The following is a 26,804-nucleotide window of genomic DNA, read 5'->3' as shown; positions in this document are numbered from 1 at the left end:
CAAGCAAGTGCAGATAAAAATCAGATCACAATCCGTTAGAAACTGCATGTTTGGTGGTATTTCAACCATGTTAGATGTATTGAAAATACCTGTTGAATTCATAAATCTTTTGGGAGAACCTGGACTCAGCTTTAGATGGTAAACAAAACCCTAAATATCAAACCCCCTCAAACCTCAAATCTTAACATTTTGCAGCATTCTAACTTATAGAAAAAGAATCGGATCAAACTTTTAAATTTAAACCAACAAAATTATACTGTTACACTTGAAAGACTGCCATCCTGCATCCGACTTGCATGAATAAGGGCTGCAATAGGCCTCAGCTGGGCAAGTGTTTAATTTACCAGGCATACAGCACTTACCTTTTGTTCTTCACAAAGCTGCCTCTATTACAGTAAGGTGACTGAGAGACTGTAGGGTTTGTGGGTTCACAGTGGTTGAGATAGTATAGAAGATAAAAGTTTGTGAAAAAAGTGAACATAGATCATGCAAAAAAAATTAGACTGTTGTGTAAGATCAGTTGTGCAAAATAATATAGTCCAGATGATATTAAGAAATTTTACTATCAAAATCAGAGATTAAGTTAATAACTATTTTAGACCACAGGGCTGAGTGTATATAGGAATTTAATTGCCTCACCTTTTTTAAGAATAAACAAAGGCATTTTTATAAAATCATTGCCACAGATATTACTATTGCTGCTAAAAGGTTCTTGCAAACAGATCCAAGTTTTGGCTTAAAGGTTAAGGAAAATTTTAAACTGAAAACAGGTACTCTAGGATTCAATAATCACCCATTTTGTACTGCCACAATGAAAAATAATACAGAGAATACAAAATAATGAAAAGCATAGGTCAGTCATTAGTGATTGTGCCTGTAGAGACTGGGGACGCCCAATGTAACATAACGAGTTTGACAAGTTAATTGATCGTTTTGGAGCTACATGCTCTCTTGTTCCCATTCTTTCCCTACTTTATAATAATGATAATAATAAAATTATGGATAACAATTAACTTCAGTGGGTAAATTGCTCAACTTGAGAGGACTCACTCCAGACTTCCACCCCCACTAGCCAGTAAAACAATTCAAACTTTCTGATGCAAGAAAGGAGGGAGGAGCAGGAGGGAGATTTTTGCAGCACAAGGCAGCCACAGCTTCCATGGACCAAAGCCAATAGGAATCAGGAGTCCAAAATGTGTGACACAAGGGATGCTGCCATTTTCTGATACAAACCCCATGGGAGGGCAGTGATGGAAAAGCTGTTTTTCCCTTTGGATGAATTCCTTCCTGGAGTCCAGCAGGCAACACAGTGTCACAGCTTTATATTGCATCAAACAGTACATCAACCAAGTTCTGCCATGCTTCTGCACCATAAGCAGCTCAGAGACCTCTTTTTATACTCCAATAAGCATAGCAATAGTGAATCGGGGAGTGGGGTATGTATATACAGGGATGTATTTGGTAGCTGTGTTGGTCTGAGACAAAAAGCAAATGCAAAACTCTAGAACTCTTGATTCAGAGATGATACCTTTTAAGATAAAAAGTATCATCTCTGAACCAACAGTTCTACAGTTTTGCATTCTTCTGTCTGTGTATATACACACACACACACACACACACATGCACATACACATACACACAATACATATATGTATAGTAGGGGTGTGCAAAGCAGGCCCTATTCAATTTGAATTCAGATTTGTCCTTGACTCAATTAGGCCGAATCTGAATCTGAAGATCGATTCCGATTCAGAGAACCAGCGATTCAGGCACAGACACAGCTTTAAAAGTTTTTTCTACATACCTTGAGGTAGCAGGCATGGCTCTTGACCGCTGTGATGCTAGAGTGCATGGAGCATCTCACAGCAGTGGGGGGGGGCCCTCCAAGTGCTGGGCAGTGAACCCAGAAGTGGACCAGAAGTACTTCTGGTCCACTTCCAGGCCTGCCACTTCTGGGCCCCCTTGCTCTTCCCCAGCTCAGCAATTGACTGCAGGGGGAACCCGGGTGCCCCCCTGCCCCAGGATGCACCAGTCACTAAGCCACAGGGGTGCAGGGGGAGCCCCCCAGCTCATTCCCTGGCAGACCCAGAAGTGGACCAGAAGTGCTTCTGGTCCACTTCTGGGTTTGCTGCTGAGCATGCTGGGGAGTCCCCCATGCTTCTGTGGGACACTCCATGTGCCCCAGAATCACAGCATTCATGAGTACCTGCTACCTAAAGGTATGTAGAAAAAACATTTAAAGCTGTGTCTATGTCCGAATTGCCAAATTTTTCCAAATCTCTCTGAATCAATTTGGAGGGTTCTGATTTGATTTGGAGAAATTAAAGGGTCCTCTGATTTGATCTGGATTCAGAGATTTGGCCACCAGATTGAGCCATATCTGTCGAATTAAATCAGGAACTGAAACGTTGCACAGCCCTAATGTATAGCATATTTCATCATTAAACATAACAGTAATTAATCATCATAATGTCCTTGTCAGGTAAGTATCTAAATAGTATTATTTCCATTTTACATGTGAAAAAAACAGCACAGCAAGAAATTAAGTAACTTGCTCAAGTTAACTTAATTGAAATCACGGTAGGGATAAACTTGGGACATGTTTTTATCAGGAGCATCAGCTCTCCTAGTAAAAAAAAAGCACAAGCATATAGGTGGGCACACTTTCTCTTGGGAAAAAAAAGGCAGTTTCTGGAGAAAAGTTACCTGTCTAACATGGCAGAGGTCGCTCTCCAGAGAGTCTCTTCCAAGAGAATGAATGTCTGGACATTCTCTGGTCAGTGAATCAGTGGCAGAGGTAGAATTAAGAACTCGATGTTCCCAACTCCTATCCCCATGCCTAGTCCACCAGACCACAGCACAAATAACAACAGCAGAAATTCAGGCACCATCTCTTACATCCCTTTGAAATAAGTTTATAAATCTAAGTTTATAAATATAACATATATTCATCTCATTTTTTAAATCAGCCCCTATGATTTTGCTATTCAGTGCTAATTTTTTGTGATGTTAATATCCAATAACAGATGTTATGATAAACTTTACGTAAGTGATTTACTAGGATTTCAATGCACCAAAGTATTTAAAACACATATAATAGTAAGATCATGCCTCTTGAAATCAAGTGTTATTATTATTATTTAGATTTACTTGAGCTTAAACTTAGGAAAGTTCTTAAGTATTTGGCAAAATTGCTGAAGCTGGTGATGACTGGCACTGAAATGTGGGGAGTGGAAGATTATTGTGGCCAAAAGGAGTTATGAAAATGCAGGCTATCGTGAACAACCAGTGACCAATAAAACAAGACAGTGAAACAAGGTGGAGGTAGAGATGAAAGAACTGTGATACATTTATTCATAAACATTGAGGAGGGTTCATACACTTTTGCTGACATGATCACACATTAACGTTATAGGAACACATACAACAAATTCATTGGTTTAGCATCTTCAGCCTGATTTTTCATTTACATTATAGCCCCTTTACAGCACTAAGTATAACCAAACTCTTAAGTGGTTCCTTGACACTTCCAAAGCACGTAAAGGAGATTCAGGACCTCTTTTACTCATACCTATATTATTCTATGATTTATTCCATGTAGACTACTTTATCAAAGTCTGAAAAAAAGTCTAAATTGCTGCTCAAAAAACCATCTCCTTTAGCCTAGAACATTCCTAATCTTTTCAGTCACTTCATTGGTTACCTCCCATGAAACACTTCCTTAATCTTTTTGTTTTGAAAAAAATTGCAAAAAGAAGCCATTTGAGATTAATAGTAAACGAATGGTGTTTGAAGATTAATTAGCAAAGGCACTACTTTGCTTCATGTAAAAGAAGTAGTAAATACACCAGTGAAGTCAGTGGAAAGGTCAAGACCCTCTACTATGCATAAAATAATTTGCACACATGGATTATGTCAGTGTTTATTATTTAATCTCTCCTCTATTCCTTTGCTTTCTACTCTTAAATTCACACTTTCTTTTTCTTAGCTCCTGTAATGTGCTCAGGGTAAGGTATGGTACCTTCTTCTTCAGGTATGAATACACTTACAGTGAAATCACTTGTCTCTGTGCCGTATTTATTTTTCACCAGAAGGGCATATTTTCCCGAGTCGACTGTGCTGACAGCAGTAATGGTAAAACTGGCACATTTTCCAGCTTCATATTTCAGGATGCAATGGTCATCTGCTGTGAATGTTTTCTCGTTCTTCAGCCATGTGATCTCTGGGGTGGGATCTCCCCAGACATTACAAGTAAGATTAAGCGCCTGTAGCAAATGTACAAAGGATTATTGTTAACAGATATTTGTTTACATCCATATTGACAAATAGTTCCCAGAAAGTCCCTTCTTTGCTGCTTTCTATTAAAAAATGGATGCAAGGATCCAAGATCAGTAGTGTTTTGCTATAGCCTGATGTGTTACCAAGGAAAAGAAACATAAAAAATTAAAAACCTTCAGTATTTCACAGATCTTTGCCATTTCTTTCATGATCATTACTACTGTTCTCTCTCTCTCTCTCTCTCACTGTTGTTTAATACCTGTTTAGGCATTAGTAGCATTTGAACATTAGGCCTTAAGCAAGTGTTTGAAAACTGTCAAATGGATTTATTTGCATGATGTATATGCATGATGAACATGCTGCAGGAATATTGAAGGCAAATCTATCATAATGATCTAAATAATGATTAAGCATTAAGACACTTAAATTAATTAGTTTGCTTTAAGAACTCTCTGAGCTACCACCTGACAGCCTCATCTACACAGTGCATTAAGCTATTTTACAGACACAATTAGTATATAGCATCCAACTGCTAAAATTTTAAATATGTGATTGGCACTAAGCATCAGAACTCCTTCAACCAGTGGTGACACTTAGGGGGTGCATGTGCACCCCCTGAGAGCGCTGGTGCACCCCCTGACAGGCTGTGCTCCTCACTTAAGCAATGGGCAGGGGGCAGGTGGGAGTGCCAGTGCCCCCATTGCAAGTGCTCGCTGGGGAGTGGGAGCTCTGGATGAAGTGGTGTGGCCACTTCCCAGTCAGCCCAATCAGTTCCAGGGTGACACCCCCACCCCCCACCCCACCCCCCTGGTCAGTAAGACTGGCTGCAGGGTGATTCCCCCTCAGTCACTGACTGGTCACTGGGGGGGGCATATGCCCCCTGACTAAGGTGGCACCATGCCTTTAATGCTTCAGTCTTTTTCAATACCAACCCCAAAATACACACACACAAGATTGCCAGATATTAAATATTGCCTTCACCACGCAGACTGAATTTGACCCTTTCATAGTTCGTAGGGTCAGAAGGGACCTGAGCAGATCATCAAGTCTGACCCCCTGCCATGGCAGGAAAGAACACTGGGGTCAAGTGAGGTGTTCATCTAGCCTCCTCTTAAAGACCCCCAGGGTAGGAGCCAGCACCACTTCTCTTGGAAGTTGGTTCCAGATCCTAGCCGCCCTGACAGTGAAGTAGCGCCTCCTGATATCTAGCCTAAATCTACCCTCTGCCAACTTATGACTGTTATTTCTTGTTACTCCTGGCAGTGCTCAGGGGAACAGAGACTCCTCCGATGCCTGCTGGTCCCCTCTGACTAGTTTGTAAGCAACCACTAGTTCTCCCCTCAACCTTCTCTTGTGGAGGCTGAACAGGTTCAGGTCCCCTAGCCTCTCCTTGGGCTCTACTGCCCCCTGATCATGTGAGTGGCCCTCCTCTGGACCCTCTCCATGTTGTCCACATCCCTCTTGAATTGCGGCGCCCAGAACTGGACGCAGTACTCCAACTGTGGCCTGACCAGTGTTGCATAGACAGGGAGGATCACCTCCTTGGACCTGCTTGAGATGCATCTGTTGATGTATGACAAGGTGCGGTTGGCCTTCCCGACTGTGTCCCCACACTCTTGGCCCACGTTCATTTTGCCATCAATAATGACTCCAAGATCCTTTTTGCTTCTGCACTGACCCTTAAGTATTAAAGAATTCTAATATTATAAAAGCCTAAGTCTGTCTGTCTGTAATGCTTTATTCACACTCTGATTGGCCAATCAGTGTGAAATGTTCTGACAGAAGGCAGCCTGCCACCGTGATGGTGGGGACCCAGGGGACACAGGGGCTGGCCTTACCCCCCGCCCTTGCTCCCTAGAGGTGGTGACAACACAGAGTAGACAGAAGGAGTGGGCAAGGCTAGCAGAGCTAGCCTTGACCCCCACTGCCCTGCTCCCTGCAGGTAATGTGGGGTGGGGGAACAGCGGCCCTGACCCAATGCAACCACAGCAGCAGCTGGTGGAGGGAAAGAGTGGGCCTCCTTCCCCCCTTGGGCCTGGGCCCACTCCTTCGCCACTCCCCTCCCCGCATTGGCCTTGAACCCACTCCTGCCGTGGGGGGGTAGAGGGGGAGGAGTGGGTGCACCATGATGTCAGTGGTGACAGTGGGGCCAGGAACAGGCCTGAATGGAGGAGGCCTGGGCCTCCATTCCTGCCTGCTCCCCCCACCCCATCATTCTTGATGGGCAATTGGCTAATTATTAAGATAAAGGCAAATAATGTACGGATATTAACAGAATGAAGGCTCTCACAACTGGAGTGAATGCTGCTTCCTCCATTTGAGATGAAGGATCCCCCAGGAGGGGAACCTTATTTTTCCTATGAATACTGCTTTTAGCAAGAGTTATGGAGCAGGGTGTTATCCAACCTGATTAAGTGCCACCTCTGCTGAGAGATATTGTTCAGAATAATTCTGAAACTAGGGATAGAAGGGGAGGGGAGATTGCCATTCTTCACAAGGTAAATTTGAATAATGAATGGATTCCCTTATACATATTTTATAAGTAAAAAAAAAAAAAGGCAAAATTAGTCAGGTTATTCTGTCTGAATTCATGAATCAGCTATCTACATCCTTGTTTCCAACTCTGCTCAGAAGCAGGTGAATACAGGCACTGTAAAAATCTAGGATTGTAAGCATGTCTAACTTTTCCTTCAGTGCTTAGCTATCCCAGTTAGCAGGCATTAGCCCTTCTCTTGAGCCTGGTGCATGGAACAAAACTCTCTAAAAAGCTATAAAAATGGTGTGCATGTTCAGGATACTTATTGCCAAGGTATAACTTTAATTCTGAATATGGGTGGGTTGAGCGAGAAATGGAGCATGAGCAACGTCTGGTTCCTAGGCTAACTATTTCCTCTTCCTTCCCTATGTGTAGTTGCTTCTTACTAAGCTTTAAAAAAATCCAGCTTTATTGAGCTTTCCAAAGACAAGATACAAGAATAAAATATCAAAATAAAGTATATTGTGTCTTGTTAGAAGAACTCACAAAAGTGAACTCCATGGAATACAGCATAAGTACAAAAAGTAGGGGTTACGTGATACTTAAGTGATCATCAGTCCTTGCACTGGAGCTCTGTACTTGGGGAAATTTATCTCTACAGAGCTAAATCCTTCAGTTAGAGGTATCCTCTTCTTTGGAACAGGAAAATGCATCATTTTATCAATTGTATCTATACTGTATTTGCCATAGAACTGTGGTACATTGTTCTAAATTTAAAACACAATCTAGTTTTATTTCAAATTTGGTTTGAAGGTAGAGGGAATTATATCCAAGGAAACAGTAGGATTAGGATGGGGTGAAGGGCTGGGATAAGAAAACAAGAAAATGGGTAGAGGTGAAATATAATCTTTCCCCACAAAAAAGCACTTGACTACAGCAGGCCACAGTGCAGTAAATTCCTAGAGAAGCAAAACCAAAAACACACAAGATATAAAATAGAAACAAGAGAAAGAAAAAAAAATTCCTCCTCTCAAAACTATTCATCTTGGTATGAACAAATGGAAAGTGCAGACTCTGGACATCAGCAGTCAAAGCCTGCTGAAAATGACCCCTATCTATTTTTCTGGAGCAGCTGCGGTTGATGATAAGTGGGGCTCTTCACCCTGTCCTCTCAATCGTATGCCATAAAGTAAACATGTTTTTGACAATGAAATCAGCATATTGTTCCAATCTGATTAAACAGCTGAAAAGAGAAAAAACTCTTATTTCTCCTTCATGTTCAAGCTCAGCCAGGTCTGTCTCTAACATTGCTACACAATCTAACAGGCCACTGATCAATACTGATCAGGGGTCTACCACTGTAAGATCCTAACGGGCTGATATCAATGACACACATGTATCAGAGGCATTATTCAAACCCTAACAGTGAGAAAACATGCCAATTTTCCCTAATTCAGTGCAACACACCAGAAACAATAACACTTTTCTTCTTCAAATCTTTCCTTCAAATCTTTCATTTTGTTTAGCCTTACATCACCAATCCTCTCTTTGGTATTGTGTTCACATTGTCATGCATTAACTGTTTATTATTTGCGTTTTGTCTCTGCATGAAAAAATAAGTCTTAGGGCCTTGTTACACCTTACACTGTGAGCTGCACTGTGTTCCGTGTTAGTGCTAGTTCAAGTTTGAAGCAGTCACACTTCAGTAGGGGCCTGGAGGACTGAAAGGTAAGAATCCCCCACACTCCCATTCTGCCCTTTCCCCCTGTCCTCCCCCATCCCCCCCGGGCTTCCTCTCCTGCCCCCACTCCAACTCCATCCCCACATACTTGTAGCTGCCTGGCTGCCTGTCCCAGGGGAATCAGGCAGAGAAGGGTTAACTTGTCTACCCAGCTGCTGTTGCCTGACTGCTGCTCTTCTTGAGGCTGAGTCCTTATAATTCAGTATGAAGATGGTAAGATCTCTGGCCATTTTGATATCATCTGGAGGGAATTTCCATAATTGTGGGCCTACTGCCAAGAAGGTCTGATCCCTTGTGTGTAATGGTACATCTATCTGTTTTGGGTATTTTTACTGCTTGGGGAAGGACCCTTATTTACCAATGTGTTCATAAAGCAGTATGTACCACTACAGGATTTCAGAAATCACTGATGATAAGACTAGGCCAAATCCTTATATCTGTGTTCCAGTTTCATGTGCAAATGCCCTAGCCTATTCCTGTTGGGGACATTAGCTTCTTTCTTCAGTGTTCCCCTCCAAGGAACCTTCTGGGCCTGTCTACTTGTGAATGTATGCATACCTAAACTTAATGCACCTTAGCCTAAGGCACATTAAAGTGGTTTAGGCATGTGTCTACATGTTCGTACCTTAAGGCACCTTAATGCAGATTGGTGGGTGTTTGCAACCTGGGCTGGGCAGCACCCTGGACAGCCCCCTCATATGTACAGCAGTGCTAGGGCCTGCAGGCAGTGAGTGGGTGCCACGCTGGAAAATGGCTGGGGGCAGCACAAACAATGACTGCATTCCTGGCTGGGGAATGCAGAGAAAGATGCAGAGCATGCCCAGGGGCCATGGGGTCTGTCAGCACCTCGTGTAGGGCCGCAGTCACTGGACTGTAGCCAGAGACAGCTTGGCTCCAAGCAAAGAGAAGGCGCGCCTGAACCCCCAGGCCATGTCTAGAGACTTGAGGCAGCTGTACCCAATGCTGGGCCAGCATTGTTCCAATACACCTGATGGTGCCATAAAGCCTGCAGCAGTGCAGCCCAATGCTGGCTGAGGCAGCTGGCCTGGATGCAATCAGCCTGGCCCCAGCTCAACCCCCTCCCTGCGTTCCTGCCTTCCCAGCATCAGTCAAGAGTGGGCTGGGCCCAAGCCTGCTGCTGCTGGGTACCACCAAGAAGAAGCAGCGACTTGGGACTTAGTCCCAAGTCAGTTGGCACACTGACAGGTACCGCTGGTGCTGGAACCACTGCTCTAGTGTCTGCACCTCAGAGAACAATACCTGCCACTTCTTGGCAGCATTTGGCGGTAGCACAGGGCCCTGCAGGCTCAACTCCGGCCCACTCAGTCGACATACACAGCATTAAGGTGTCTGTGCAGAGTAAGGAACAAGTATTTGGGTCTGAGATGAGAGATCTCCAAAGAGACCCATGATCTTGAAGAACGTAGCCCAAGCAAAGCATTCTCTGTTTGAGTCTTTATTTTTATTTATTTATTGGTAATAGGTTTTGTCCTATCATTTAGGAATAGAATTTTGAATAAAACGTTGTCAGAGACTTTTCTTATTTTTGGACATGCCCTGGCAGCGTACAATGAAAAGTTTGTACTATATTAACCATAAATTTTTTAAAAGCAGTATACCCCTTAGGAGCACTACACTGCTCCTGGGCAAAAAAGGGGATAAAAATGACTTTCAATAAATTCATTATTATAGGGTCATGGATATCCTTGCTGGGACTTTAGTGCCCCAATCTTTCACAAAAACACAGGTGTCTTTATGGTTGGGGCAATGCATGTCTGCAGAAGCCTTTGCAGCTTGCTTTTTTATAATATGAAATGATTGCACTTTCGCTCACTCACTCTCAATCTCGCTCTTTCTCTCCCCACACACATAATCACTGCATTTTGCTTTAGAAATACTCATCTATTCTCACTTAATTTCAACCCTCTTCTGGCAAAGAACTCTCAGTTGATGTAACCAGCTGAGCTTTTGCTCCATATCAGAATCTTATCTCTGAGCAAAAACAATTATTTTAGCTGAAAATCTGCAAAATGATTTATTCTTCCTCTGGACAGCTCCTATTCTGTTGCAATTTTTAAAAGTCTTTGAGGACTTCTTATTCCCTACGTATTTTCCTTAACTGATAGTAACCTATGAAAAAGGAGTTGTGTGGTACCTGTCTCTCTTGAGAATGCTAAGATGTGCTATTATTCATGAGACAAAGCAGTTTAGGACATTAGATTTCCAATATTTCCCTTCAATTCACATTAAAATATTTTTGCCCTGTTTTTTCTCATTGTTAGATCAACACTGAGGATCTGGAAAGCACTCTTACTGTCCTTGTCAAGAAAAAAATCATTCCCATAACAGAGTTTCTTCTTTTAGAGTGCATACCTTCAGCTCACATGTGATTGTCACCTATATTTTGGCGTTCTTAACACAGCCCGTGATAGAGAAAGGAGAAAAGGTGCTGCTCCATCTTTTGATCATTACTGAACATATTTGTAGATCTTCAGCAGGAAAGACAATTGTGAACCAGACCATGCACCTAATCAGGCTTTGTACTTTTTGGTAAAATTGATTTCATTAGGACTTGATGGAACCCAGTGGAGAGCTGATAAAAACCAGGAATGCAGTGTTGGTAAATGATTATTAGACATGAACAGGTTTCTTGGGTAGTGAGAGTCATTCCCAAGAACTACTACAGCAGCATTCCCTACATGGACCCTATTCCTCCAGTGAGCAGTCTTTGGCCCAAACTGTGTTATATTAATATAAATCCAAAGTAACCCCATAAGTACAAAAGACTGAAATTTAATAAATAATACAACAGATACTTTAGATGAAACTTTAACATGGAATCTTTCTCTAAATGGTAGCAAAGTTGGTTAGCTGCTATGTAAAGTTTCAGTTAATTTACTGTACCTTGCCCTCCTGGATGGTGACAACATCGGGCAAACCTCCAAGTACGCGGGCACGATCTGAAAATACACAAATACAGTTTCCTTTAATGTCTACACAATCAACTCTGTCCCAGATTTTGTTTCCTCCAGCACTTTTCTTTTATCCTGTTTTTGTACAAGTTGTCCCTGGCATATGCAAATGATGAAAGATATTCAGTATTCCTAGCACACCAGTTGTAAAATGGCAAATCTTCTGCAAAAGCCACATGTTAATATCTGTCACCTACTCAGTAAAATTGAAGCATAGGCCTTTGCTTGCAGTTACCTCTGATGAGTTTGGTATGAATACTGGATATACAAACAATGTAAAAGTGTTTGGCTCAATTTTTCTAAATTTCCAGAGTAAACAGCAATTCTGTGTTTTCAAAAGAGATGAGTTAAAGCCTGTAGAAGAGACTCTGAAGTGGATATTAAGGCTCTGATCTAAATACAAAGACAGATTCTGATTTCAGTTACGCTGTCTGGAATAATTACATTAACTTCATTGGAGTTTCTTTGGATTTATACAGGTGTAAATGAGATCAGAATCTAGCCTGATTTATTTTAGTTTCAAAACCCTACTGCAATCCCATACAGCTAAAACCATGCCCAGTGCACACAGTTGTTTGCTACAGCTATTCTAGGAAGTGGAGTAAAGTTTTGTTAGTTGCAGCTCTTGATCTTGTAGCAACACATGATGCTTTTCCCTTTAGCTTAGTTGTTGTTCATCACCTTGTAAAATATGGACTCTGTCAAAAATAATCTTTTGAAAAAGAGTTGGCAGTGTAGGGCTTGGGTCAAACTCTGTTATGTGATATGCTCCCTCCCTACTCCCCACATCCAACTAAAGTCAGAATTAGAGTATAGCTTGAAAAGACCACTCAGTGCTCAGTATGATTACTGGTCATCACATTGGCTGTGGGTGGTGGTGGCAGTGGTGGGGACTGCTAATTTCCTATGAACCTGCAGGAGGTGGGAAGGTGGGGTTAGGGGCCCAGATCACAACATATTCATTATACTTCGTTGTCTTTTCAGATTCTACCCGTCTGCATCATTTCTTTGTGGAAAAGAAAGATGCAGGAAGTGGGGAGAATTTGCTAAAATATTTCAAACCCCAAAAGCTTGCTAAGAAAGCTTTAAACCTGAAAGTTTGTTAAGAAAAATGTTTACAACTATTTAGTTGGTCTAATAAAAGATATCAGATTTACCCAAAGAACCTTGTTTGCCTATGTCCTTAGACCAGGGGTGGGCAAAATGCGGACCCCCCCGGGCCATTCTATCCGGCCCATGGGGCCCCTAACAATTTTAGAAAATTAATATTTATCTGCCCTGGGCTGCCTGTCATGCGGCCCTCGATGGCTTGCCAAAACTCAGTAAGTGGCCCTCTGCCCAAAATAATGGCCCACCCCTGGCTACAACCTATGCCCCTCTAAAATGTTTAATTCATCTGTTGTACTCCATACATCTTTATATAAGACAGGATGCCTAGAGAGCTTAGTCCTTGTAGTCAATGTATAATGGCTTTATTCATGGAATTAATTACTGTTTATGAACAGCGGAATTAATTACTAAATATGTTTTTCTTAACTGAGATTAGGGTTTTTTAATATATATATGTCAAGAAATTCAAAATGTTACTTTCAGAGAGGCAGTGACTTTGGCCCATTATACATAATATTTCATATTACTGTATGTGATGTGAAAACATTTACCACATGGGATAATTCAACAGCAATTGAACAATGTCCTTCCTTCATATCAAAGTTACTTTTGCTTAGAGAAGGCAAAGAAATTTCAACCTGAAGCTAATCTGGCAATAAAAACAAGCAAAAGCTGCAAAAGTCAATTTATTTATAATAATATTGGGATTAGTTAAATATTATCATGCCAGTCATGGAAAAAAATCCATTTTTCTATGGTATTAGGATAAACTAATTCTGTCTGTCTGTCTGTCACACACAGTTTCAATTCACAGTGCTAAGGAAACCAATCATAAACAATTTATGAAAATCACTGTAAAAGACAGTCCACTTACTTTTCTCTGCAATGGCAGCTAGCCTGTAGTTGAGGGGGAAAAAAAATTCCAATTTTATTTTAAGTTAATTTAGGTTGACTAAGCATGGTTAAGCTTTGTAAGTGCTTTTAATCAGTTAAAGAAATTTTCTACAGAGTACATCACTTGCTAATTCTGCTTGTTCCTTATCAATAGAGTCATAACTTTCCATTGACCTTATTACAACCAAGATCTGGTCCAAAGTCTTTTTTAACATCAGTACAAAATGAACACTACTATATTTTCCCTCTTCTTGAGCACCATTATTGTATTTAAATGACACTTGTTATAAGTAATACTTACTTTAACCTCTGGAATTCAGCATAGGCTTCATCAAATGCTTTAAAAAGAAAAATAATGTTAAGGGTACGTTCATAAACAGTCATCATAGAACAATAGCTTATAACTTATGTTGTAGCCAATAATTTGAAGATTAAAATTAACCCATTTGGTATCATGTAAGACAAAACAACCAGGTAACTTTACTTTGGTATTGTGTAAGACAAAACAACCAGGGATTTAATTAAATGAAAGGCTGATATATGTATATATATGTATATCTTAAGGCACCTTAACGCAGATTGGTGGGTGAACGCATTTGCAGCCTGGGCTAGGCAGCACCCTGGACAGCCCCCTCATATGTACAGCAGTGCTAGGGCCTGCAGGCAGTGGGTGGGTGCCACGCTGGAAAATGGCTGGGGGCAGCACAAACAATGACAGTATTCTTGGCTGGGGAATGCAGAGAAAGATGCAGAGCATGCCCAGGGGCCATGGGGTCTGTCAGCACCTCGTGTAGGGCCGCAGTCACTGGACTGTAGCCAGAGGCAGCTTGGCTCTAAGCCAAGAGAGGGCGCGCCTGAACCCCCAGGCCATGTCTAGTGACTTGAGGCAGCTGTACCCAATGCTGGGCCAGCATTGTTCCAATACACCTGATGGTGCCATAAAGCCCGCGGCAGTTTAGCCAAGCAGTGCAGCCCAATGCCGGCTGAGGCAGTTGGCCTGGATATATATATATACATATAATAAATACAAAAGATCAGGCTTAAATGCAGAGAGCTGGAGAGACAGGCTGTGAGTATCCAACTAAAGCCACATCAGGAACAAAGCTACAACGTTTCAAATTAATTATAGGTTACAAGATATTAACAAAATCTGTTTTTACAAGTACTTTTCACACCCAGTGCATGCAACCGGTCAAACAACAAAATATTTGGTGTTGACCTGAGGGAGCCAGCCCTATTTTTTTCTCTTAAGGAGAAGAAAAGAAACATTTTCACATAAACTGAAAAACAGTAGAGAGGGGCAACAATGACTACTGTCAGATCATCCTATCGCTCAGAGCCTGCAGGCACAATGAAGCCTCAAGCATTGAGACAGCTCTGGAAGGAAAGATTGGAGCTTGGGAACAGCCACTGTATCATTGTTCCTCTTGAGATATAAGAGGTTTCTCAGTGGAACGCCATCCCAAGAATTAATCTACACTCTGCACCTGCTCTCCCCTATTCTTATTGCTGGTGAAAGTACCAACATGGAGAATTCTGAACAATGAGATCCTCTGTTTTTTTCATAGAAGAGCTATCACAGGGGAACAGCAGAGCAAAATTCTGCTTCTCTTCCTCCTCAATGTAGCTTATATTTGACTGGGTGTTGTTCAGTACATGCCCATTCAGCTACTCACCCTTTTTCTTAGAATGCCAATCAGTGTGAATAATATTGTGTTTTTTTGTAATGTGAACCAGAAACTGGATTTAAACTAAAAGAAAAGCTGTCATCTGACATTGAGACAAGCTAAAGCCTAAACTGTAATTCACTACTTGAGCACAAGTAAGCCAGGATCTTCCTTAATAAACAGTACCAGGCTGCTTAGGAGTAGCATAAGCATAACAAGAATTAAATCAGAAGAGTAGAATATCTTGCAGCACATAACAACCCACATATCTTAATGTAGCTTCTTTCTCAAATCCTGCACTGATTCAGAGATTACTTCCTGCACTGATTCAGAGATAGAGTGACTCTTTTACCTTGTCCAGAAAGATCCACCATCTTCGTGTGTGTCTTTTTACCATCAAAAATCTCCATTGTATATTTGCCCTTGTCATGTGGAGTTGGCTCATTGATCTGTAACCAGATCTGCTCCCCAGTGACACCAGTCTTAACTCTGTCTGTATATTTAATCTTGGCATCACTGAAAAATACAAAGCAAAATTAACCTTTCATTTTTATTCTACAGAAAAATGTGACACCTTTTTGGCTTCATTGTACCTATCTACAATACAGAATTTTAGGAAATGATTCCCAGGTGGCGCATGATGCTATATCGCCATAGCTCGTTGCTGCCTCGCTATAGTTCTACGGTGACATAGCTACTAAGAATAACCATGCACCACTGGGACAGAGAAGCTGTTAATGTACCATCATTTAGTACTTCCTAAAGCAAGTACTAAATGACAGCAAAGTAACAACTGCACCATACGGGCCAGGTGTAGGTGTGCCTAGGGTTCTACATGACCAGAATAAATCAAAATTTGAAGCTTCTGAGGTCATATTCTTACCAGGGATTACACCATGCCAGGAAAGATGAGGGCTACCAGGGGTCTGAGGAAGGCATTTGTCTGTTTTACTTCCAACATTCACAAAGATCAAGACATGCATCTTCCATAACCAGACCTGAAGTTGTATATGTAAGTCAAGACCTATGGGTTATGGTGAGGAGCTCTGATTTTCACCATTTAACCCCACTGTACACCTCACTTACATATTTCCTTCTCAACACAGTTTATTCTTTGCTGAGGAAAAATATAGGATTGGAACTGGTCAGGACACAGGCCTGCAACAAATCTATTATTGTATTATTAATATATGCCTGGCTTAAAAACAGTTTGGCACTATGTCAGAATTTGGTCCTTTAAATCTCTTCATTTATCAGTGTATTCCTTCTACAAAAAGCATCCATTTACAAGCTTTCCTGTTATAAAGTTAATTGTCTGAGACAAGTGGGAAAACTATGTGTCAAAACAGATGCTCATTTCCCCTTCCTCCTTAAATAAATGCCTTGGGATATACTACAGGGTCAAGGAGAAATTTACTAGCATTTACTGGATTAATTCAATCTGTTCTAGTATCCAATTAGTTTCTAAAAACAAAACAGATACCTATAAATGAAAAAGTGCAACAAAGTGAGACCATGTGATATTAGCTTCCCATTATAAAATACGTAGAGTCCTCCAATATGAGGTTGAAAGTAGTGATGATGCCACTCCTGAGGAAAACCATTGGTTGTTATGACATCACTCTTACGCTACCTTCAATATTTCTGACAGTGTTGACTTGCTTTTCTGATCAGCACCAGTGCCTGTTAGTATAGCTATAATGGCAGAATATCTAACTAGCATTCTATGCCTGTCAGTTCCATACAGTTTTATTGAAAAATCAGTGACTGAGATCCCTTTTCATGACAAATTTCTTTTGTAACGACCAGAAGAGGAACAGCAATAATATTCATAATAGATTTTAAATAATCATAATTACTTACTCTAGTTTTCCCCGTGCTCCTCTATTCTGGCTGAAATCTTGGAGCTGTCTAAAAGATTTGGATACTCAGCTCCCATTAATTTTAATGGGAATTTGTCATTCAAATCCTTAAAGGCATTGAGAAAGACTAAGATTTTCAATACCTTGTTTAGGTCATAACATTATAAACTGTAGTGTAGGGAGAGTTTTTCACATTTTTGGAGTTTGCTCGTCTTTTAAAGATGAATTTACATATTGAAAGATTTAAAAACACACCCATTTGTTCTATACCTTTAGTGTCCTTGCAATACTGTCAAGTGATAGACTACCTAACCTCTAGTGAGATGTGATATGCACCAACTTCACAAATGGAAGGCCAGTTAACATTATCTTCAAATTCCTCCTTCAGGCTGCTACAGTTAATGGATCTAATTCTTCTCTTTTCTCAGTTTCACACTGGTGTAATGCTATCAAATTCAGTAGCACTACAGTTGATTACATGGGCATAAATAAAAGGATAACTGAATCCAGTGCTTTTAGCACATGAGTTTCTGCTGAATGTTTAAAAACAAAGAATTTACAGACAGCTGGCAAGCTCTTACTTGAGATGTACTTACTTGTGTGACCAGCTCACCCTCAGATCTTCTACATAATGACTAACAAAGGAGTATAATCTGATACCCTGTTCTGTGCTCTGGATTTTCAGTTCTGTTGCAGATAAAGCTGAAAAAAAGAGTATATGTTTAATACAACCCTACAACCATTCATGGCATGGCACAGTTAATCATTCATCTGAAGGAAGAATTAAATCCTTACCAATTATTCTACATACTTCATTCATCAGATCTGCAAAAGCTGTAGAAACAAAATCCAGAGATTGAGACTCAATGTTCCTTGCTCAGACATTCAGAAATGGGATAAAACTGGCTCTGGAGTATTTTGTCAAAAGAGTTCCTATTGAAATCTTGAGTTAACCTTTTAAAATGGACCAGTTACAAATGTAGTACAGCTACCTTTCTTGTCTTTTCCATGGCTTCGGGGTGTTATTTAACCCCTTCTGTGTTGAAGCCTGCTGCTGTACAATGCAGTAATATGCTTTTTTCTATATGTGACAGTGTTCACCCTATGACCTATGTACTGAACATGAATTTTGCCCCACTTGGTAGAGTAAGTAGCAGCAAGCTCATTAAAGTATAAGGAGTTCAGTAACTGGAAGTTCTTTGTGAAAACCTCTGATGTCCATAACATGATCTAGTTGTATACTTTTCTTCCGTATTTCTGGAATTATTTCTAACACAGATCGCCATATCAGCTGCTACCACCGTTACCTTAGTGGTGTTATCCTGAAGAAAATTACACATAATTGAATTAACAAAAGTAAATCTGAATGCTGTTTGTACTGAAAAGCTACACCTTCCTATCAAGAGGATCTTATGCCTCTGTAATAAGTTTTGTTTTGTCAGCCTGTTTGTTAAGGAACACCTGAAGAGGACGCAGTAGTTCACCTATGTTATCAAAATCTCAAAGCACTGTCCCTTAATGTACTGATGACCCAGCTGGTCATCAGTAAACCATTCAGAATGCAGTTCTGACCTGCATCCAGAAGCTTAAGCTCGCTTCTGTCCTTTCCTCTGTCATCCTTCAGTATGACTTCATAAATCCCAGCATCTTTCTTGGAGAACTATAAAGTAACAAGAGTAAATATTAGCATTCAAAATGACTATTTTAAAGAATTGGACCATTGTATCAATCGTTTGACTGAAAAGAACAAGAATGCAAAGTTCTTCCAGCTATGTGCTTGTTTTAACTTTTCTCTTTTCCTTCTGGGGAACTCAGACACAGAAAGGAGACTAAGGGGCTTGCCTAAAATAATACGTGAAGCCTGGAGGAGAGCAGGGAATTCAACCTATCTTTCCTGAATTTTAGTTCAGTGAATAACTTCAAGGTAGTTTTCCTGTCACTGATTGATAGGAATGAACGTTCATGATAGGGATAATAATCCCTTTCCAAATGCATGTAACATACAGCAAAGTAATATTATCTGACTCTTACATGGAAATTGGAAGCTCATTATTTTTTTTACACCATTTCATAAAAAACTGCATTCATAGGATTATAAATAGAAATTTGCTTTAGCTGAAACCTAGATGTAAAGTGAGGTTTTTTTATAACCTATATCCAAGTACTTGTTTTTAGTAGTTCTGTTGAAATATCAGATTCAATCAAATCTATGAATTCAACTGAATAATATGGATCTCTACATTGAAAGTGCACATTCACTCACCTCTGATATCAGAAGAGTACATACACCATCCTTAAAGTCATGTTCCTCATCCACCATTATTTCCCTGTCATCTTTGTACCAAACGATGTGTGTTTCCTTCTTAATGTTAGCCACCTGTAGCATATACAAAACACACTTGGGTTATCATCTTCTTTTAACACAACTAATTTAATGTTGCATCTACTAAACTCTTTCCTGAGATGGCACAGAATCCACAACAACAATAAGCTCCTCGGAAAATGGATTTAATAGATTAGGAAACAAAAAGTGTAGGTCAAAATCAGGAATCCACAGGCAGGGAGGGAAAATACAGTAGGAGCTATTCTGAGAGTTCAAGGAGTCGGCCTAGAGCAGAGGTATCAAACATATAGCTATTGTCTTGCCCCTAGTGCTGCCCCTGGGTCTGAGTTGACCCATACATACTAGCCTGGACTTGCAGGCAAGGACCAGGACATACTGCATACCACCACTCTGGGATCTGCACAGCATGTTGGCCCCATCACCCTCACCAGTGTAGGTGCCTGCAGGTGCCACATGCAATGTGGGTCCCAGACCAGGTGGACTGGTCATTGTATGCAGCACAGATCCCAGAGTAGCCAGAATGACCGCTGCATATTGTGGATCTGTCATGTCATGGTTGGGGAGGAGGCGTTGAGGAGGACAGGGGGCCCATGAGCCCAATCTGGCCTGTGTACCCATACCAGCCTCTCACCACTCATCCAACCCTGGGGCCAGATGAGTTTGACACCCCTGGCCTAGAGGAACTATCCTTAGTTATGTGAACAGGCATGAGACCAAAAAAAGGTCTTATACATTCAGAGAATCCTGTTTCAGCTTCCTTTTCTTGGCAGTCAAATGGTTTACAGCCCTGGAGAGTAAAGTTCAGTCTATTTGTCCATTATGTCCTTGAGCTTTCTTCTCAGACAGCCAAGGAGAGTGCCATTTTTGTTGTTGTTGTTGGTTTTGTGTTTTTATTTTCTTGAAACATAGACATGGATGCACTAGACACAAGACTTATACCTTCAGCTCTTCAGACCTAGGTAGCAGCCAGGTTATAATGTCTGACCTAAGGTTGGAGGCTCCCTAATAAGGGGAACCTAGGAAAGGGACTGAGAGACTGTGCCCTTCCAATTCTCTCAGTCCCTTTCCTAGGTTCCCCTTATTAGTTTATGTTTGTATTACAACAGTTTCAAGAGGCCTACAGGTTCAAAGCACTGCACGTATACAAAAAATAGAGTCCTTATCCTGAGCAGTTTACTCTTCCTCCTGATTTCTTTCTCCCTCAGGCAGAAGGATTAAGGCTTTGCTGTTTTACTAGGACATTGTACTCGCCAAAAAACAGCGGTCTGACCTTATCCAATATTGTACTACTAACTTGACTTGGATTTGGAATATAAGAGTGACTTAACTACTGCACTCTCCCCTAGCTGTTTTGGGCTCACTTGTGCCTGGTAGGCCTATCTCTGTGTAAGGAAAGCCTGAAAACACCAGCACTAGAAGGATTTATGTCCAGAGGCTCCATCTCTCATGGCTTTATCCAATATCCAGGTGGAGCATACTTGTTACTAAAATGTGCTTTAATTAAGAGCAGTATGCTTCCCTTCCTCTAACCAATTCTGGTTTTAGGGGCCCTTGCTTCTACTGAGACCCATCTCAAGGCAGCACAGAAAGGTAAAGGGAACTTTCTTGATCTCTTCCCTACCCTGCACTTCCATGCAATGACTTGTCATACCTGGCCTGGTATATTGTACACTTTTATTTAGCTTGCTGTACAGCAGTGGTGCTCAACTTATCCAGCCCCACACACCAGATGAGTGGTGCAGGGCCAGTTTGAAGGCTGAATCCAGTCTGGGGTCAGTGTACAGGATTAATGCATGTGTGCAATGATCCAGCCACATGCTATCCCAATGCCATGCATGAGGTACAGCCACAGCTCAACCTTGTGTCGATGTGATTCACCACCATACAGGGCCATGTCTTTTGGATCATAGAGTTCCCCATGTTTTCAGAAATTTAGCTGAGGGAAGCACAGTGGCAGAATTAACACGACAACCATTCCTCCACTGCCAAATTTTCAGACCCATAGGGAGCCCCATGATCCAGGTGACAACAGCTCCATGGGCAAGATCTAGCCTAAGAGCCATATGTTAAGTATTACTGATCAAGTGTTGAAAATCTGCATGCTTCTTACCTTGCATTTCAATAACACATTGCAGTCACTGGTAACTTCCCATCCCAGATACTCAACAAAATGGGGACCTGTTTAAAATTATATATATAAAAAATATGTATCAGCAATGAATCATAATACAAAAGTACGTTCAACCATTTTTTAGGCTAAGCGTACACTGACATTGTACATTTTATATTTCTTCTATGTAAGTCAAACAATTATTTAGCAATTTATATTAAAAAATTTATTGAAACCTACTCCTATATTTAATTAGCTAATATAAATATGGATTCCTTTCACATCCATATACTATGCTGTCCAATACCTTGTTTCCTGTACCATTCCCGCCTCTGGAAGTCTGCTTCATCCTGTAGTTTCTTAAAAACTAGGGATCAGAAATAATAAAGAGAAAATGTAAACCTCTCAAACATAACATTTCATTTCTCATAGGTAACTGAATATTATTGTATTGGAAGGGTAAAATCCTGTCCCTGTGGAGGTCACAGAGTTTTGCTATCGACTTCAAAAGGGCCAGAAATGCATCTTGGGTCTTCAGTATTACATATCTCAACATTTAACCACGTCCACTTTCATGGTGTTAGTACAGGGAACTAAGTTCTACTAACTGCTAATAGTCATCAAATCTTTTGCATGTGTCAAACAATTCTGATGAAGTATTAGCCTCAGTCAAACAATCACATTTGATCCTCAAAGGAAGGAAATTAAGAATGGCAGCCAAATAAATAAGTAGTTGAAATACAGACAGCTAGTATATCTGAACAGCTAACCTGAAATATGAGAATAGATCCAACTACTTCCAATATGCATCAACATAGCATTGTGGATCATTGTCAGTGTAAATAGAAAAGTAAGGAAAGCAATCTGGAAGAAGTGATAGAGCTATTGTAGGTAGTAATATTTAACTCTTGCATAGCAGTTGTCGTATTTCAAGCACTTTGCAAATATTACTTCATTCATACAATGCCTGTGAGAGGCAGATGTATTTCTGATGGCCAAAATCTTGGAACATTTTTTTATAATGTTTTTGTGGAATATTTTCCTTTTTATCAAAAAAATGGAAATTTGACATGCTCTATTAAGTGTTCTTATCCCAATATACAGTTGAGGAGACTAAATAATGACTTGTGCAAAGGACAAATTCATCCATAGGAAAACACAGATCATCCATAAAAACACAGATCAAGACTCAAGGGTCAATGGCTGCTTAGTTCAGCCCTCTCTCATAAAAGCAAAGCTACAAACGAGCTTACCATCACCAATTAGCACAAGGCTGGATTGGTTGGTTGCTTTTCCATCCTGAAGTTGGAAGGTATAGGTCCCTTCATCCTTGGCCTCAAGTTTTTCCATGACCATTTCAACCAGACCAGTCTTCTGATCTACATTCATTTTATATTTCTTTAGAAACAAAAAGAAAAGTAAGAATAATGACTGCCTTCAGAACCGCCCCCCCGCAGCCAAAATCACTATCGAGCCAATACTCAATGATATAAGTTATATAAAATTCCTCATTTTCTTCATTTGCTCACTGTGTCTAACCCAGTCTGATTATACAACCAAACAAACAGATCTGCAGTCAAAACATATTTATTAATATTAGAACAATATTATTCCTGTTGGATTCTAAGCATCAAATCTGTTTCATTAGACGGGAGTTTTAAAAATATATTGTAATTTCTGCTGAACACTACTGACTCTTGAACCAAAGATAATTGTGGATCTCATCAGCACAGAATACTCTGCTGATACAGAACAGGATAAAAGCAATGGAATTCTATACATCTCATACAACTTCCTTGCCTATTATTAATGGAAACTTACATACTTACATACAGTTCCCAGTCTTGGGCTACATGCAGCCCCTTTCCAGTAGAATGTTATGGCTATAAACTCAAAGGAATGGTTGCCTGGAAATCCCCCTCAACATAAGAAGCTTCCCCACAAAGTATAGAAATAACAGACCTAGCCTTACAGTCCCTAGCTGGTGGCCTGGATGAGGGAAAAGAAGGTATGGTTTGAAACTGGGATTCTGGGCTACCGTAAACGCTTATATAAACCAATGACAGGCAGCTGCAAGTTACAGCAACCCCTGAAACGCCTCTTCTGAGGTCTGAAATGGTCTTCAGCTACTGCTAGCTCTGGGTACCCATGAATATGACCTAAAAATGCTTTGGGCCCACCCTCCTGGTCTTCATCCAGCAGAACTGAGCTGCAGCTCAGAATTTGTCCCTAATCATCACACTGATGTTTTCCATTACTTATGATCACCATGAAAAGATATTAAAGAAGTATGTTTTGACTGTATTCAAAACACTTAATTGACATATTAATATTCATTGCTTATAAAAATCAGAAAACCATAAGCAATTACAAGTCTTACCTCTCCATTAAAAATTTCTTTGTCATTAAATACAAAGTTGACCTTTGCATTGCCAGACAACTTTTCAGCCTGCAACCAAAACCTCACTTGTCCTTTCTCCATAATTTCAACTGCCAACTCAGATGTAAGTGGGATAGCTACAAAAAGGAAAGAAAAAGTTAGAGACAGTCTTTTCTGTGTTTCACAATTTTTCTTTTTCATATTCAAATGCCATTTCTTCCACAAATGTGCAGGGAATGTATGCATTAACTACCAGTAATATTAATTGTGCACTTGTATTGAAATCCCTTTTTTTTGTTCATATAAACAATAAATTAGTAATCCCTCTACTATTCACCATTGCCAGACCTGCATACACCTGGAAATATTCAGGATTCATTTAAGTTATATTTAATTGGCCTCCATTCAAGTTCAAAGCCAAACAGTAAACTGAAAATATCTTTGCAGCATGATGGACTGTCCATGGCACAGAACCACACTTAATGATTCACTCTGTAATTAGACTTTAAGGGAGTGGAGTGACTCAGCAGACAAAATAGTATGCAAGGTCTTGTCCTGAAGGGCAATTAAAAAACAGACAGGTGCTCTCCAAGCTAGGGAGTTTTTTTAAGCACTGTGAACCCCTGCATGTGAAGTCCTTCATTCCTAAAATGTATGCTGTATGTCATATTGTGCCATAAATCTCAGTGGCTAACTCAAATTGAAGTCACTGACAAGGGCCAAATCCATTGCATTGAATGGGCCAAACTCTACTGAATCGTGTTGTGGTCTCTTACCCTATAATAACTGTAGTCATACTTTTAGTTTTTCCAGTACTAACAAGTTCAAAATGTTTAACATATTTCATTTTAAATCTTCCTTGGACTTTAGTTTACTTAAATCGCATGGTCATTTGATTGTGCGACTTAAGCTCCCACCCAGAGTTTATACATAATCAAACTCACAGAGCTTTGTAAACTATGTGAAAAATCCCTTGCCCTCCTACAGGTATCTTGTGTGTATACATACATATTTTTAAAAATAGTAGTTTCCCCCAAAATATAAGAACCTGCCAGATTGGCGACCTGAATTAGTACATTATTACTTATTCATCTTCTCTACTATAGTAAAATTAGGGTATAACACTATCCCAGAGCTTCACTGCTCAGTCCTGTGTACCAGGATCAAGGCCTCCTGCATTACCTCGGCCTAGTTGTGTCTGCTGAAATCGGGGCCCCAGAGCCATGTGCCACTTCTGCTCGGTCCCATGTACCAAGATCAGGGCTCTAAGGCCCTGTGCTCCCTCTGCCTGGTCCTGCACGCCAGGATCAGGGCAGCAGGCCCCCACGCTACCTCTGCCCAGTCCGTGGGCCAAAATTGGGGCCCCAGGGCCCTGCACATTCTCCATTAGATCCTGTGGGCTGGGATCAGACCCTGTGCTGCTTTGAGCATCCAATCTAGTACACAGGGACACAACCTGTTGTGCTACCCAGGGGTCTGTGGGGAGCCCGGCAGGCCAGATAACATGGCACCAGGGGCTGGATCTGGCCCACAGGCTGGGGGTTGAGCGTCCTTATGTTACGCTCTCAGCCTAACCTGATGTTGTAGAACAGTGGCAGATGGTTCCTTTAAAGCTCCACTTCCCAGAGCAAATGCACCTTCCAAAGCAGGCAATATACATAGAAATAACTGCCTCCCAGTCTGTATATGGTCATGAAAAACATAGAGGCTACACTGCATATGAAGCTTGTACGTCTCTCATAAATCATGCACACACACACAAACCTTCACTGCCTGAGTAGCAGGGAACCCTCTTCCAATCTTACTAATCCTAAGACATTTGGTATGTGGGGAAATGGGGAACAGTCATAAGGAAAAAAGGAAGCAATAGCTACTAGAGGGAAAATGGCAAAAAGAGTCACTAAGGGTGGGGGGAAATGGGATCTAGCATTAAAGTGACACTTTCCTCTCTGTTTAACTTCTGCATATTAGTACAATGGTGCTGTTAAAAGCTTCCTTACTTGCTTCACTGCTCAGTTTATGAGAAATGAAGGGAATCTAGGATCTTGCATAATCTTTAAAAACAAAGGAATGAAATGTCACATGTACCAGTGTTTGCAGCAGGAAGTGGGTGTAAAAGAAGAAATTAGGCTGTGCTGCTTTTGTCTTACTGTCAGCTCTGTGGCAGTTTTACACTCTTCACTTGATTTGTATGCAATTAACTATGAATATCTTAGCCTAAAATGGAAACAGGGGGGAAAAAGCCTCACAGAAGACTACAATGAGCTAAAAGCTTTTTCTCTTGTGAAGAGAATTCACTCCCCAATCTACAAGAATCCGAGTAACATGACTGAGCACTTGTTTTTCCCAACAAAAAAGCTTATTTATAATCTCTGTATTATGAGGCACTGACTGGCAGCAACACTAGGGTATTTCAGCCTTCCTTCCTATTTTGCATAGGATCCAAAGTATCACAGGCTTTTGATTAAACCTCCTTTGGCAGTTCCAAAGTTGAAAAGCAAGGCTTTCCCATCCTTCTCTGAATCCCTACATGGCTACTATTCATGCTTGTCTGAGTTCAGTAAGACTGGATTGCTCAGGCAACCCACTTGCCAATAAACTTGCCAGCTGTTGTCGTGTCTAAACAGGAATTACAATCTGTTCAAGTTAAGCACTGTTCAGAAGTTCAAGTGAGTGAACATGCAAGTATTTAAGCTTAATGTGTAAGTTCTGGAAATTAATATTCATGTACAGAACTAATTTTGTTACTGCTTGTCAAAGATTGTCAGGAGTTGAGACTGAAGTCCCCTGCATACCCACTGGATCTCATTACTTTTATTCTATCCTCTTAGGCATCTGCTAGCATATTTTATCTTATTATTGTTATTTATGTTTTTACGGTTTCTAAAAGTCTGCTGCTATCCAAAAGATCCAATAGTTATGCAAAAGCAAAGGCATGGGCCCCACCCTGAAGACATTACACTATCTAAT

General features: G+C 40.7%; 1 protein-coding gene across 2 annotated transcripts in view; it reads right to left on the bottom strand.

The window, feature by feature from the left end:
• Window positions 1-3,319: 3,319 nt before the first annotated feature.
• MYOM1 (myomesin 1) overlaps window positions 3,320-26,804 on the bottom strand; it is a 104,315-nt gene continuing 80,830 nt past the window's right edge. For both annotated transcript variants that reach the window (XM_090039747.1, XM_090039744.1), the window contains 13 exons: window positions 23,835-23,971; window positions 22,708-22,852; window positions 21,762-21,821; window positions 21,455-21,522; window positions 19,264-19,377; window positions 18,573-18,660; window positions 17,796-17,834; window positions 17,597-17,702; window positions 15,491-15,654; window positions 13,773-13,809; window positions 13,452-13,474; window positions 11,400-11,455; window positions 3,320-4,265 (listed from right to left, as the gene is read on the bottom strand). In XM_090039747.1, coding sequence (XP_089895873.1) covers window positions 3,969-4,265; window positions 11,400-11,455; window positions 13,452-13,474; window positions 13,773-13,809; window positions 15,491-15,654; window positions 17,597-17,702; window positions 17,796-17,834; window positions 18,573-18,660; window positions 19,264-19,377; window positions 21,455-21,522; window positions 21,762-21,821; window positions 22,708-22,852; window positions 23,835-23,971 — 1,334 coding nt within the window. In that variant the 3' untranslated portion in view covers window positions 3,320-3,968. The remainder of the gene's footprint in view (window positions 4,266-11,399; window positions 11,456-13,451; window positions 13,475-13,772; window positions 13,810-15,490; window positions 15,655-17,596; window positions 17,703-17,795; window positions 17,835-18,572; window positions 18,661-19,263; window positions 19,378-21,454; window positions 21,523-21,761; window positions 21,822-22,707; window positions 22,853-23,834; window positions 23,972-26,804) is intronic.

This window comes from Crocodylus siamensis, chromosome 3 (genome assembly GCF_052110815.1).
Source record: "Crocodylus siamensis isolate JL-2025a chromosome 3, ASM5211081v1, whole genome shotgun sequence".
Lineage (NCBI taxonomy): Eukaryota > Metazoa > Chordata > Crocodylia > Crocodylidae > Crocodylus > Crocodylus siamensis.
The sequence above is the reverse complement of the archived record's forward strand: the minus strand, read 5'-3'. Positions and strand labels throughout refer to the sequence as shown.